Source organism: Thunnus thynnus, chromosome 16, assembly GCF_963924715.1.
Source record: "Thunnus thynnus chromosome 16, fThuThy2.1, whole genome shotgun sequence".
NCBI lineage: Eukaryota > Metazoa > Chordata > Actinopteri > Scombriformes > Scombridae > Thunnus > Thunnus thynnus.
The window spans coordinates 25,876,998-25,892,625 of record NC_089532.1 but is presented as its reverse complement, the minus strand read 5'-3'; the positions used below and the strand labels follow the sequence as shown (position 1 = coordinate 25,892,625).

Genomic DNA, 15,628 nt, shown 5'->3' with positions numbered 1-15,628 from the left:
TAAAACAAAAGACTAAAAATGCGTTAATATAATGCAATGATTGCAAAACACTTTTATTAAATGTTTATTTTACATGAAATATACAGTTGTTTGGAATTCATATACAAACTTTTACAAACATGAATAATTTAATCATAAAAAAGACAACTAAAACATAACCATACTGGAGTTTTATACAATGGAGCAACATTAAAAGGAAACTGTGGGACAATGGGTTAAAGCAACCTAACCTGCTCTTAGTTAATAATCTAGAGACATGCTTGAAATTCAGTCTAGACCAAGTACCATGGCTGCATAATAATGCTGCACTAACACATCTAGGGAAACCAGTGAAAATGACAGAGAGGAATATACATAAAACAGGTGGCTTTGTGACAAAATACAAAAAAAAGAGAGAAAAATAAAAACACCCAGTGTGAAAAAATGTCACCTTTTCAGTGAGTCATTGCAAAGTACATTCAACAGATGTTATATTGTACAATACGTACTGAATATCCTCTGCTTTGCAGTGGATTTAAGGCATTTTTACTTACTAGCAGTCATCTATAAGGCAGAGTTAGGATGGTTTGGTCCATATGTTCACAAAAAACTACAAATATGGAGACTATATTTACAGTATGTTTAACTTGAACTGAATTTGGCTTAAATTCAGAGACTGGTTTGAAATTCATGTCATGCATGACACTGCAATCACTGCCATCTTACTATTCAAAGTAACACTGTTTCAAGTTTTTGTGTGCAAGTTAACATGTGCAAAAGGCAGTGGCTGAGCAGGGATTTGTCAAAATAAGACTGTTAAAAGCAATGGACATGAAATTTAATTCCCTCCAGTTTACAGTTTCGTTCTGACATGCAACAAGGAGGAAAATGCCATACAAGAACTGAAAGTCTCTTGTCTCATGACTGGAGCATACGTCAAGAGAGCATTGATCTGTTGCATGTTAACCTTGGGCTGGCTGTCATAAGCGGTACTTCAGTCATTCATGCCAGTGCAAGCCCCCAAAGGCAAACACGAGTAGCAAGGCCATGTCCTGAGCAGAGCTGTGTTTGTGGCTACTGGTGGGCTTTGAGCCAATATTTACATGGCAAATACAATGAAGTTAAAGGGTGCTAAAAGAGACAAAAAGTGAGAATATTGTTGCTATGAAAGTTTTGTTCCCATTATGCATTGCCATGGTAGAGGGCCAAAAAGCCAGAGGTTGACAGTTGACATGCTGTCAGCAGCAAAACACAACAATAAAGTATGTGTTCACAAAACCAGTTTGAGTGTATACTGAGAGGTGTCTATGTCACAGTGGGAGGATCATTGCAAAGCAGATTTTTTTTTTTTTCAAAGCAGTCAGAAAGACTGGGAACAGAGTTATACAAAAAAGGACAAAATATCTCCGTTTTGAATTTCTCTTTGGCTGGATATTCATATTTTGCCATAAATGCTTCTCTGTTTATAAAAGTAAATGACTTTCTTTCCAAGTTTCCTTTCAGTTAGTTGTGGGTCTCCAAATGTCGCCTATGCATCACTGATGACCTCTAGTGCAGTCACAATTCTATTGCTTACAGTCAAAACAAACAGCAATCTCAGACACAACAAGTTATCAAGGACTTCACAAAAGAAAAAATTGAAATACCAAAAGAAAAAAAGAGGGAGAATTGTCTCTAAACCCCCTTCATTTTCTTTAAAGACAATGTTTGGCTCAGGTTTTAAAAGACAATCTGCACTGGAATGGACTTTGAACTGTCCTCAGTTGGTGGAATTGTGCAATGGGAGACATATAAACCCATGTAGCCATTGAATAAAAAGCTACCATGTCCTTCATTTTAATAAATATTATAAAAACACCAATATGGTGAATATGTATAGAAGAAACAATGTGAAATCAAAGTAATTTTCACATATAATTTCTTATCAGCCTATGAGTGGAAAACAAGCACTCAAGGAAAATAGTTATTGGTTTGGGCATATTACAATGAATGCGTATAATTTCTAAAACTGTATAAAAGGCATAAATAGAGCAGATGTTAAATACTCCATATTCATCAAGATCTAGATCATTTGTTCCAAGAGTTTATAGGAAGCTCAGCTCTTAAAATTGCAAAATTGCCAAAATTATGTGGCTTTTCATTTCTCCACTAAGAACAGAACATTCATTTAATATTTGATCTTGGCTTTGCAGTCTTTCATCATCAGACCCCCAACAGTGCAATGGGACTTCTGATATCCTTTAAAATGGTTCACATTAGAATGCATATACTTCAATAATAACACAGTCAACAACAGTAGATCAATGTGTGTTGACTACACAGTTCAAAACCCTGTTATCTCAAGATTCTGTATTCTCTTCCTTAGCGTACTCCTCTACAAGTTTCTCATAAGAGTGGTTGTGTTCTGAACCGTCACTGGTGAACACAGACCCTTCAGATTCAGAGCTTTGCTCCTCCTTGGAGTTTGTTTCAATGTTTTCATCACATGTAGTGATAGATAGTTTTGCTTTAGAATCATCATCGTCGTCGTCATCATCATCATCCTCTTCCTCTAGGTTATTGCTAAGAAAGTTCTCCTCATCAATGAAAGTAATATTTGCATTTTGGAATGTTAGGGAATGGTAATCTTTGGAGTCCCATGTCCTTCGACCACCTCCTCCACATTCTCCCACTCCTCCGTTCTCTAGGTCGACATCCTTGTCAAGCTGGTTCTCATACATTTGGTCCTGGTCAAGCTCTAGGTCTCCCTCTACATGGTCCTCTGTTAGCAGCAAGCCATTGTCTGTGCCCAGGAGGTAGTTCTTTGACTTTGAAAATGCAACAGTGACGCGGTCACTGAAACTATAGCGTCTCTTTTGGCGTGGTGAGCGGTCCAGACTGAGGATGGTGTGGCCGTTAAAGATGGGAGCATCATTGCAACTCTTGGAACGACCCACCTCTTTGGATTTACTGACTGTATTGCCAGAGCTGCCATTGTTTCTGCCGTCTTTTTTAGTGCCAATCTGCTTTATCAAGTCATTGTAGCCTTCCTGCTTCTTGGACAGGAAGCTAAAGATGTTGACATCGTTGGGAGTGGGGGGCAAACGAAGGGAAGCCTTGTGAGACTCTTTGTAATGCCGTAGCTCATCCAGAGATAGTTTGCGCAGCTTGCGCCGTTTCTTCAGTGCCTTGTGGGCTTCAATCACCATACGCACTTTCCAGTTGAAGAACAAAGAAAGCCAGGCCAACCCCAGATAAATCCACACTTCCACAAAGTAACGGTACAGAGTGGGGTATTCTTTATTTGGTTCCACACCTGCGAGGACAAAAAAAAGGATAACAGTATAATTAAACCAGACCAGAACTTCCGACCCACATGATTTGACAACAAAAAGATGAACCATAGTCCTCCTGTTATGTACTTTGCATTGTACGTTATTGCTCAACTGTCTCAGAAATGTGATGCGTATAATGTAAACGGGTATTTATGCTTTAACTACAGGTTGTCTGGCCACATAAAATAAGAGTATTTGTTTCCAAGCTTACCTGCAACCAAGTCCCCAAAACCAATTGTAGTCAAGGTGACAAATGAGAAGTATAAGCCTTCAATGTATGTCCAACCCTCTTGGGACATAAATACAAAAGGTGGAAGGACTAAATGGACCAGCACACCCCAGAGAAGAAAAATAGCTGTGCAGGTAAATTGAGCCTTTCTCTGGAAAAGAAAAAAAAAAACGTTACTTCAGGTGAGGGGTTTTGTAATACTACAGAGAGATGCAAATGCTTTTCCCAGACATGGAAAAAAGCCCATATCATCTTACCAGTGAAAATCCTTTCTTGGTTAGATACTGGCCCAGGTGCTTGGCTCTGCCACCAAAGAACTTTCCTAGTTCACTGATCCAGGTAAGACACAAAGGCACTCCAAACAGACCATAGAAGATGCAAAATACACGGCCTGCTGACGTTTTAGGGGCAATGTTCCCATATCCTTTAAAAGTGAAAACAGAGTGGTGGGTTAAATGAATAGCTGAAACAACCATTTAATGTGCCAAACCACCTTATTAGGCAACTAAATAAATTAGTAAGACTAACTCTGAGAGACTTGAAAAGGCTAGTGAAAGGTTTAGCAAATAAAAACCCTATTTTAATTACTCACACTTCAAAAGAGCAGCAAAACAGTTGACTTCATAAAAGTTTATCCCAGTGAAACAGAGTTCAAACTGTTTATGAAAAGTCTACCTGACAGCTCAGTTCTAACATAGTTAACAACACTCTCCCTTAAACATTCAGAAAAAAGACTGACATCTAAAAAAAATAAATAAAAAAAAAATCTCAAAAAACTGCATATTTTCCCATCAGAACTAGATCTGCCACTGCTAAACCTCCTCAAAGTACTTACCGATAGTAGTGATAACAGTGGCGGCGAAGATAACAGCATTTGGCCAGTTCCAGTTGTTGAAGGTCTTGCTGCCAGTTATGGTGACCCCCTGGCCGGCAGCCTCAGACACAACCTGAAGACAAAGAAGATTGAAGAACACAACTGAGCACAGGCTGGAATTCACCTTAAAGAGAAATTAATATAGAATTGAATGAATGCTAAACAAATTGATGATATCAGTTCAACAGTTATAAAAGAGTCCAATCTGGCTGAGCAGAAGCACGACAGGAAGTTTGTCATGTGTAAGCTCCATTTCTTCTACGGCATCCTTCCTGTGATATGTTGATGGTATCTCCAGTTCTACTGATGAGCTGAAACGACACTCAGGCACCCAAGAGAATCGCCTTCAACCCCAGGGCTTTATAGTTCCAACCACTGCTTACTTTGGTAGGGAAACAGGAAGGCAAGTGCTGCATCCATAAACAGCTATTTCATAATCGCATGACGATGGATGGATTAAAAAGGACCAGGTGGTTCTTCAGTGGTTGCTCTTTCTTATGTTTGCACTGAATGTGTACAACACAAAGAATTGTTCAGGAAAGAAGGTATTTTGTGCTTAATCTACAGGCTATATTTGTTTTTCTGTGCACCTTAAGCATGGGATGCATTAGCTCAATCTTGCAAGGAAGCGTTGGTGTTGAAATCCAGAGGAGAAAGAAAATGCTTAATCAATCATTTCCAACCATATGTGTGCTTGGGCAGCCACAACAGAAACTGAATTCCCCCTCTTGGGTATTCGCAAACACCCGGCAATGTGTGCTGGGACAATGCGTTCCCCCCCACCAAAGTTCTTCTTTCTTAAAATGCGCTTGAAGGGGGAAATGTGCAGGGGTTGGCAAAATTCACTTGAGCCCTTAAGTACTGGAAGATGCTTGGTTCCTTAATAATAACAGGTTTGTGACAGTTCTGCTCTGTAATTACCAGCACAAGGGGAGGCTATTCTTTTGTCTGCTGAAACAACACAGTGCCTCCGTTGGGCTTTAAGATGACAGCAGTGATGACCAAGTTTGTTCGAACCATGACTAGAAATTAAAGAGGCAAAACCTCACTCAAGTGGACGACTGTCCTGCTTACGCACTTTCACATTTGCCAGTACTCCTGACAGGCCACAGCATCTGTAATGACTGGCTACATTTACATGCATGGGGGACCTTGTTATTGGCCATATTCAGGCTAAAATGGCTCATGCTGATTAAGCTTGATTACAGGAACCTTGATATCCAACAATTGCATATACCTACTGACATGAGGAACATTAGACAAAATTTACCTGTAATGCCAAACAAGTTTGAACAAATGGGGGGAAAAAACAATAGAGACACCACAACAATCTGTAACCAAACCAGGTTACTTTGGTAACTGGATAAAGTACAGAAAATGTGTGTTCTCCCCTCAAATCCGCCCATTGAAAAAAGGGTTAAGAGCATCACATGTACTGCAGGTTTCCAGAGCGACAACCAACAAACAATGTGGGTTGCACTAATGGAAAGTGATAAGGCATTTGCAAAAACACAGCTGCAAAAGCAGGTACTCAAAAATTCATGTGACAGACAACTTGGTAAATTCCCCAGCCCTCTTCCTCAGTTGTGGTCAGTATTAAATATGAAAGATCACCTTAATAGCTAAGACAGCTTAACAGTTTGAGGTGTTGTGGTCTATGTGTACGTGTGTTCAGCTCTGCACCTTCTTCTAGCCTAATGAGGGTGATTTGCACATGTTCAATCTGTCTGCCAGATAAAATGTGCTGAAGTCTGAGACATAGAAAACGCTGATTCACAGGAATACAATGAGGGCAGAGTGCAAGCTAAATCATGAGAGTCAGCCAAATAGAGGACAAGGAATATAACCTTTGAAACTAAGGTTTTAGAGGTCAACATGTTCACTTATTAATGCAAGTCTTTAAACATCCTGTGTTGCTACCATTTAACTGTATTGACCACCACATACTCAAGCTAGGAAGGAGAAACAGTTTTATTCCTGGGTACACAAAGCACCAACTAGTGAAAAGATGGTCTCCATGCACTGACTGAACAGGCTTTGCAATGCACAAGGTCCTTAAAAGGTTAAAGGGTCAGCCATAGGTCAACTCATGTTCGCCTGAGGTCAAAAATGACCCTGAGAACAAGGAAAAAAGCACAAGCACCGGGGGAGGAAGATAAATAGACACTTTGTGCCAAACTGACACCAAACCAGCTCAAGAGGATGTTGTTAAACTGGTTTGCCTTTTTTTTTTTTTTTTTTTTTTTTTTTTTAAGGGCTTCTTCACAAGCCTGACTGTTGGAGAACTGGCTTTCAAAACATGGCTACCAACATGGATGTACTTCTGCTAGACAATTTACAAAAAAAAATGTACTGCATGAAATGGAATATTATAGAAAAGGTAATTAGTCCATAACACGGTACAGTATTGGGAAAAAAATAAACAAGACTCCAGGAAACACAAAAACATTTTCTCTTCTGTAAATGCTGAATTTAGTTCTGGAAAATAAAAAATGAAAAAACATTACATATTCCAGCAATCATGGTAAATTAATTTTGTGGTTATAAATCTATCCAGATGATATTCAGCAAAATGGCATTTTGCCAAGTCGCACACCCAGCGCATGGAATAAGGAGAGAAAAATATCTGCTGATGAACTTAACACTGACTTGCATTTGTACATTTTATAGGAGGAGTAGAAGATCAATATATGTGCCTTTGCAAAAGTTAACATTTTATTAATATTTAACAATGGAGCTGTTTGCAGTTGACTCATCACTGCCCTCAATGAAAAATTACTTACAAAAGGCCACCAAAACACATAAAAAAATACCTTGTCAATGTGCAACCTCCCCCTTCCACACTCTACAGTTTAATGAACTTTTCCATCACTAGAGGAGTTGCTGCAAATTACATTACTATATAAGCAACAATTGAATGTTAATTAGAATCCAAACCAGTTACACCAGAGCAGTATCATTTTAGGCTATAGCTGGTATAGACACAACAGAATGCCACCAAGGCTTTAAAAACACACATTTTATGCTACTAATTCTATGCTGTCATCTGCAAGTTGAAGTAAACAAAAAACAACAATGGAGTAAAGGAGAATGCCAAACAGGATTAATCATTCAAATTTCTGCAAGATCTTTAAAAGTGTTCTATTGGATGCACACAAATAATTACAGCAATAATTATTGACTAACTGATTATTGTTAGCAGCTTTATATCCAAAATGAAAGATTGCACTGTTTATTTTTTTAAACTACACCGCAGACAAAGTTGTGAAAAAAGCTTGGCATGAGATTTGCTGACTTACACTGATATTGCAGTATGGTGCCATAAAAAGTAGCCAAACCGTATCCCATGACCAAAATTGAGGCTGGCCCACACACAGAGTAAAGGATTCATTTACTTTTCTAAAACTGAAAATATTGCCAAACTGCAGGCTTAGCAGCCTGCCACTGCCACACTCTGATAACCAAAGAACAGTAAAAGCCACAATGACAAACTCCAACTGTTATCAGGACAGCTGGCAGTCCAGCATACCACTCCAGTTCCTAGGTATTTTTCCACTTTGAGCGTATGAACACAGCACAGCCAAGGAGCACAGGGAGCAGCTGCTTGTGGGCAGGATTGACCCGAATTACAAACAATGAAGTCACTCAAGTCATTGTAGCCTTCCTGCTTCTTGGACAGGAAGCTGAAGATGTTGACGCTGTTGGGAGTCACTCTTCCATATCATTATGTATTGACTCCTGATCGGAGTTGGATGGGTTTTACAGGGGCGGACCTTACCATTAGACAAAGTAGGCCACTGCCTAGGGGCCCCCAACTAAAACTGGCCCCAAACTGCTATAGATTTATTATGATGTTTAGATATGAAACATAAAATGTTGCTATTCTAACTCAATGTCCCCCCGAAATTACTTACAAAAGGCCACCAAAACACATAAAAAAATACCTTGTCAATGTGCAACCTCCCCCTTCCACACTCTACAGTTTAATGAACTATTCCATCACTAGAGGAGTTGCTGCAAATTACATTACTATATAAGAAACATTTGAATGTTAATTAGAATGTTATATAGGCCAAATGCTGGGTAGTTTAATCTATAATGTTGCATCATATTTTATCAATTCATACATGGACTGATTTTCAACATATCATATGTAGAAAAGTAACCACTTGTCACATACATTTATCTGACAGCTTGTTACTAGTTACTTTACAGATGAAGATTCTACACACAAAATATATAATCAACATATGATCAAATATGATGCTTTACTATAGATTAAACTATCCAGCAGTGTATAAAGCAGTTAAAATGAGCTCCAACTTGAACAGACATTAAGTAAATGTAAGTACATTGAGCTAATAATACTTATGCACTTTTACCTGAGTATACTTTTGAATGCAGGACTTTTACTTTTAACAAACTATGTTTAGTGTGGTATTAATAATTTTAAGTTTTGAGTAGGCTACTTCTTCTACCACCACCAATACCAACATTCTCAGTTAGGCAACGGGTGACAATAAAGCATGAAGGAGGCCACATGACTGAGTTTGCCTAAGGCCCTCAAATCATTAAATCCGCCCCTGGGTTTGCAAACAATGCATCCAAGAAACAATACTGAGATTTTACTGTCTGCACCAATCAAAGATCTGCCACAGAGCGTGGGGGAGAAAACTTTGCAAGAAATGGAAAATCTGAAGAGGTGTGGGACGCAGTTTGTGCCATTTATCCCAAAGCATCAGCCAATCATATCTTTACAAAATAAAAGAAGAATCTGATGTTGATTAAGACAAACGTACAGGCCACCATATCCAATTTACTGCTTTTTCTGGATTTGATAAAGACATTAAAAGGGGCAAGCTAAAATTCCCAGACAGTGAAAGGATTCTAACATCTGTTCAGCAGAGCATTATACCATTAACAGATTTGTGGTGTGGCTGCTTTAAACTAGGCTCTTAATATTGCATGAGATAGTGAGGCTTGCTTCATTAACACCACAGATGGTATTTTTCTTTATTCTTTTATTTCTTTGCATGAGTTAACATTTACATAAATTAAACTCTAGCACATCGGTGACGGAGTGCTAGTTTAGAGTTCAATTGAAGTTTAATTTGAGCTTGTTGCAGGTTCATTGCTAATCAGAGCTACCCTGCTGAACAGTGTATATTGGTATGCTGACACTCTCAATTTGTCTTGAGAATGTGCTTGGGTCTGAAGTAAAAATAAATTAGGCGTCCAAGGCCATAAAGACATTTCTGTCTCTTTAATTGCCTACACCTAAACTCATGACATTCAGATCCATTGCCACCTTCCAGGACTTCAGTGTAATTTCATTCTTTTTACAATTTTTAAAAAGGGGAAGAAAGACATTGCTATTTCAAGCCAGTGGCCCCTTGACAGCACCCTAGGCACATGACAAAGTTAGCTAGCGCTGAAAACAGTGTGCTACTTCATTTATCTGCTTTTTCATTCTGACCAGGGGCCATGTTTCACTTTCAGCATGTGACAGCAATGTATTGATAAACACATTGGCAGAGTTTGCAACTTCTGATTTGGCTACACAAACGTGATCTTAAGGTCATGTGCAACAGGACAACCCGAGCAATTTTTGCAGTCATGCAAAAGAGAGAAATTTAAAAAAAAAAAAAAAAAAAAAAGGCTGCCTGCGAAGTAAAAAGTCAAAAAGCAACATGTTCAAAAGGAAGCTTTAGAGTCTGCATTACCAGTTGCAGTTGATTCATTACAGGCAACTCTTGACCCTAATATTCTAGGCTGGGAAAAAAGGCAAAATGATTGTCAAATATTATAAACATCTGTTTTTCCCTTAAGAGAAAACTATAACACATGGCTATTGACTTTCTTTACAGAATTTGATTTGAATATTTTCCTCCATATATTAATTTGTCACTGACACACAGTACTTTCTGTAAGTCTAATGACATCTCATGCTATTTGCTGTATGTGTGTTGCTGTATGTGAGCTCAAGATACTACATAGCATTATATGTTATGGAAAAACATGGTTTTTAGATGATTTGATAAAGTAAACTGGTTATATTTATTATTATCTGGTGTAATTTAATGTTTAAACTACATGGCATTTTGCTTTATATGCATTACATTGGTTTAGAATGACATGCCAGAAGATTTGATAACATTAAAAGTTACATGTCTCATTTGAAAGGGTCTTTCTGCAAGATTCTGATCGTTTTATTGGTTCAGAGACATTAATCGTTATCTGAAGCGTAATCAGGGCGGCACGGTGGTGCAGTGGTTAGTACTGTTGAACCCTCTGGCCGGCCGGGGCCCTTCTGTGTGGGTTCTCTCTGGGTACTGCGGCTTCCTCCCACAGACCAAAAACATGCAGGTTAGGTTAACTGGTGACTCCAAATTTCCTATAGGTGTGAATGTGAGGGTGAATGGTTGTCTGTCTCTATGCTAGATGTTAGCCCTGTGATTGACTGGCGACCTGTCCAGGTTGTACCCCGCCTCTCGCCCAAAGTCAGCTGAGATTGGCTCCAGCTTCCCTGTGACCCTCTGGAGGATAAGCGGTAAAGAAAATGGATTGATGGATGAAGCGTAATCTTTGCAACAACTTTTCCAATGGTAAAGATACAATTTGACTTTTTTTTTCTCTAAAATGCATATAAATATTTTCTAAATGTAAACTTTTGGGCCCATAGTGGGGTTTAATTGGTAAGTTCCAAAGTCAAAAACTAACTAAATTATGGCACACTTGGCTTGACAGATATACATACATGCATTCAAGTATAGCTCCGAGTAGTATGTGCTGTACTAGAAACTTTATGATGCATCTTCTTGAGTTAATGCTAAACACAGAACATGCTGCAACCTGGATGTTATGAATGTTGACTTCTTATTTGCAGGAGAGAATATGGAGCAAGCCCCCCCCTGCTGAACTTTTATAACAGCTTCTCAAGAGCCAACATTGACGGGCCATAAAATCCAATCTGTAAACTGTGACCACTTCAAGCGTCCTATAGTTAATAGTAAACTCCTTGTTAATAAAACAGAGAGGACTGACTTTTACAAGAGTCGCTTTCTCTTATTAAGCCTGCTTATATATTTTAATTGTTAACAAGTTGAGCAAAGTTTCCACAATGGAAAACTAATAGAATCTTTGTTCCTAACACAAATGAAGTTGATAAAAGGGAACTCAAGGGTGATATACTGTTATGTACTGTATATCCGTTTTTATATACTGACTGCAGAGCCTCTGCAGCAGGTGTCTTGGCAAACACCAACAGAGGAAAAACACTGGTAGACTACACATCTGATGATAACAACAGAACAACACAACAGACTGTAACTGGAGAAAGAGTTAAGATGTCAAACATGAGATTTAAAAAAATAAATCTTTTTAAAGTGTCTTGAAAGCTCACCATTGGCATTATGTGGTGTTTGTTTTTATTTTCAGTTGACCAGCCTCCAGAAGTGAAACCAAAATCACCGCTCATTCAGCTGCGGAACAGCAGCAACAGCCAAAACCTAGATTTCCAAAATTTCTCAACCATAATACTCCTGAAGCAGATTTGGCTATTTCAGGGATTTGGCTGTTAGAGAGGTGCCATGAATGTAAGGGGGTTTTGAGGGGGGGAGGGTTTCATGGGCATATCCCTTTTAGTCCCCCAAACACAAAAAGGAGAAGCAGAAGGAAGCAGAAGGGGGGATGGTGGGGGATAATAAATCTCCCTAATACTGATGTGGGCCCAAAAAAGGGGCACAGGTTGGGACATGTTTCTGGTCATACTTGCAAATGCAAAAAAGGAAGAAAATCTGGCGCTGCAATAATGCTTCAAATCCTCATCTTGACAGAAACGAAACCACTGTCAGTGTTGTTAGTGCAGAAAAGAAAAGGATTCCTCTGATATGGAACATTACATATTCCAGTGCAAACACATAAATCAAGTCTTCTTTTCTGCACTCTAGTTATTTGGTGTGGAGGATTAGCCCGTGGCGCTATAAGATCATATTGTCTTGTCATACTCACACATCACAGACAAATGGAAAGAATCGAGGTCATAGAGCCCCGACATTTCAAGGAAGTGAACAAACAACATGTCATGAGGCAAACACCTGTGAAATCACAAGAGTGTTGACTTACTCTGTGTTCATTCAGTCAGTGCCGACGGTGAACACCACAGAGGTCAATGGCATCAACTTTACTACTGGTTGCAGAATTGCAATTTTGACAAAAAAAAAAATTGGCAATGGAACACCATGTACTACAGATTTTTAGGGGCTGAAGTTCCAGATTGTCCCTCCACACCCACAATCAAGATCGCTGCCCCAGACAGACTGTCAGGTTTACACCATAAAAGTGATTGAAGTAGGTAATAAAACACTTATCATCATTAGGCGAGGACACAAGGACCCCACCACAGATAACATCAGATAATATCATGGAATTGCTTAAATTTGTTTATGTAACAACTTTAGGCCCTCAGGCTGGTAAACTAGGCAGTAAGTGTGTTGACCCACAAAGATGAGCCATGGCCTGACAACATCTCATACCAGCTGATGCTCATTAAGCCCTCATGTGTCATTTCTTGCAAGTCACAGAAAACTGCAGCGCAATACAACATGTAAACACTTTGAAATCATCTTAAGCATTTCAGAAATTCAAAAAGAAAAGAGTTGGAGAGCTGACAGAGAACTAATATTTTTGTGACCATACCTCTAAAATTTTGTCCAAATCATCTTCCGTCAGACAGGGATAGTCCTTTAGTATTTTAACCTTCTGGGAACTATAATTCTGTGCAGCCAGCTTCCAATTGGGTTCCTCCAGGACTTGAAAAATTGCTGCCCCAATGGACAGGTAAAAAATAATGGCAGAAGTCAACAAGGGGCCTTTATCTACCATACTTATGTGCAATGACTCAACTTGGAGAGCGCGGGACAGGGGAAAAAGAGAGAAAGGTGGGGGTAGACAACAACAGGACCCGAGGTTATGCGGGAGTCATTCTCTGCAAGTATTTTGGTTTACAAAATGTTTCTTCTTCCGCGCAAGGGCTCTGCAAAAATGGATGAAACGTGCCGTAGATGACAGCATTGGGCTCGAGACATAACAGGATAAAAGTAGTCATAAAGCGGAGCTTTGCGCGCGTGGAACCGCAGCCGCACCAGAGTTCTCTCCACGTGCGCAGCCAGAGAAATAGTGCTGCTAAAATACTGAGAGTGAGAGCAGGAGTGGAGAGGAGCAGCGAAGATCCGCCCAGAACAAACCCCCCGAAAGAAAGCAAGGAGGAGGAGGAGGAGGAGGAGGGTAAGGAGGGGGGTCACTTACTCCTACAGTCTACAGTTTGTCTTTTTTTTTTTTTTTTTTTTGACTACAGGTGCTCAGCTGCTGAGATAAGACATTCAGAAGTAAGTGTTACTTAAAGCATTTAGTGTTCACTTTTTCCAACCACTGCAGCCTATGACTCATTTAATATAATTACTCAAAGGTTGATAAAAATTTCACTTTTTTTCAATGTACTTTCTGGAGTTTTATTTTCTAAACAAAAGTGCTATTTTTAGCTAATAAAGCTTAAATCCATACTTTTAGCAGTGTAAGGATCAGCAGAGAACCAAACTCAACTTAATTCTAGAAAATTCATACATCAAAATAAGAAGTGATACAAGTGAAGACCATTGAAATTAATTTTAAAAAATTTAAAAAGTATCATTTGTTTCTAACTTTAACTGTCATTTTTTATTTCTTTTTCCATTCATTTTCTTATTGGTGAGTTTATAATGAATTCTTACATCTTGTGGTACTGCTATATAATTTTCTATTCTAATTTAAAGTGGCTGCATATTTAACATAACTTCACCAGATGATAGTCTGGATTAATGCATTAAAGTTCCAGATTTAACAGTGCAGATATCAGGTTGAGCTGCCATTGATCATAATGATTTCCAGCCTCAAAACTCCAGCATGAATGACTTTTAATTGATTCTTCTTGATGCTGTTTCTTGTTATCAACTGTGAGGACTTGAAAATGGGCAAAGATTGACTTAAGCAGTGCAACTGTATCTGCCTCCCCCTGCGTAGGCTCCATGTGTTTATATAGATTCATCTGCCTGCAAATAGTGAGATTTTAAAGAATACCAGCACAGACAGTAAAAACACTATTATATATACTGTAAATATCAAAGCAGTCATTCTAGACATTCTCCACACAGCCAAGAACATGTCTGATATATCAAGAAACCAGGTGTGGCCTAAATATCTCTTTAAGGTGTTTGGGAAGATTGTGTTCATCAATATGCAGTAAACTTGCAAAAGAAGTGGTGAAAGATGGTGATTAGTTGTAGAAGGACGTGCATCTTAAAGTTAACCTGTGTCGACGTCCAGACCTCAACTGCTCAAGTGTTTGCTCAGGTGATGCGTTCTGTTTTCTTTGTCAATGCTGAAAGGAGCAAAGATCAAACAAAGTAACAGATATATTGATTATTGTTTAAGTATAGCCGGAGATCTTCAGGCATTGAATCCACGAGATTATGATCGTTCCTGTCAGTCAAGGTTCAGAAATGAACACAGCATGTAATTTGCGTTAGTTTGCATCAGAGGGTGTGAGAAAAGGAAAAATCATATTGATCTACACTCCCGAAATCATTGCTGTCACAAGACCTCAGCGTAGTTATGGTCCAACTGTAAGTTGGAGGCTGTGTGAGAATTCATGGCATGCAAGACAAGAAGACATTGCATCATGATCACTACTGTTCTGCTTGCCTAAGGCCCTTTTTCCCAGTGTGGTTCTGTGTGTGTGTGTGTGTGTGTGTTTCTTTTTTTAATTTTATGCTCCTGCAGCACAAGTACAAGTTAAGTCAAAGTTAAACCCCAGTGGTGCGTTTTTAGGAAATTGCACTCCCACACATTTCTCTTATGCTTTGCTTCTTTCAGTAATAGGTGCAAATGATTTTAAGTTTTTACAGTGTCAAGTTAAGCTTCCTGTCATAACAAACGGGTGACGTGATTACATCAAAGGGAAAGTTTTGCATCGCCTATGTTTAAAATGTAGGTGAAACTTTATAAAAGCCAGTGTCACGTTCACAGCAACAAGTTACGGCTAGTGAAACAGAACTGACTGTGTAGTTATACAGCTTAGTGCAGGATGTGGTAATGCAAGTGTTAACCTGTTCTTTTTACAGAGCAGAGGAATGAACAACGTGAAAGCGTGCTTAGATTTTGTTTGTCCTTTATTTGGATATCCAACAGCAAAAAACA

General features: G+C 38.9%; 1 protein-coding gene across 1 annotated transcript; it reads right to left on the bottom strand.

Moving 5' to 3' along the window:
- Positions 1-27: 27 nt before the first annotated feature.
- Positions 28-13,881, bottom strand: kcnk5a (potassium channel, subfamily K, member 5a). The gene is made up of 5 exons (XM_067614157.1): positions 13,094-13,881; positions 4,358-4,469; positions 3,780-3,946; positions 3,505-3,673; positions 28-3,274 (listed from the first exon to the last, which is right to left on the bottom strand). The coding sequence occupies exons 1-5, from the start codon at positions 13,277-13,279 to the stop codon at positions 2,319-2,321; spliced, it is 1,590 nt and encodes a 529-aa protein (XP_067470258.1). The 5' UTR covers positions 13,280-13,881; the 3' UTR covers positions 28-2,318.
- Positions 13,882-15,628: the final 1,747 nt, after the last annotated feature.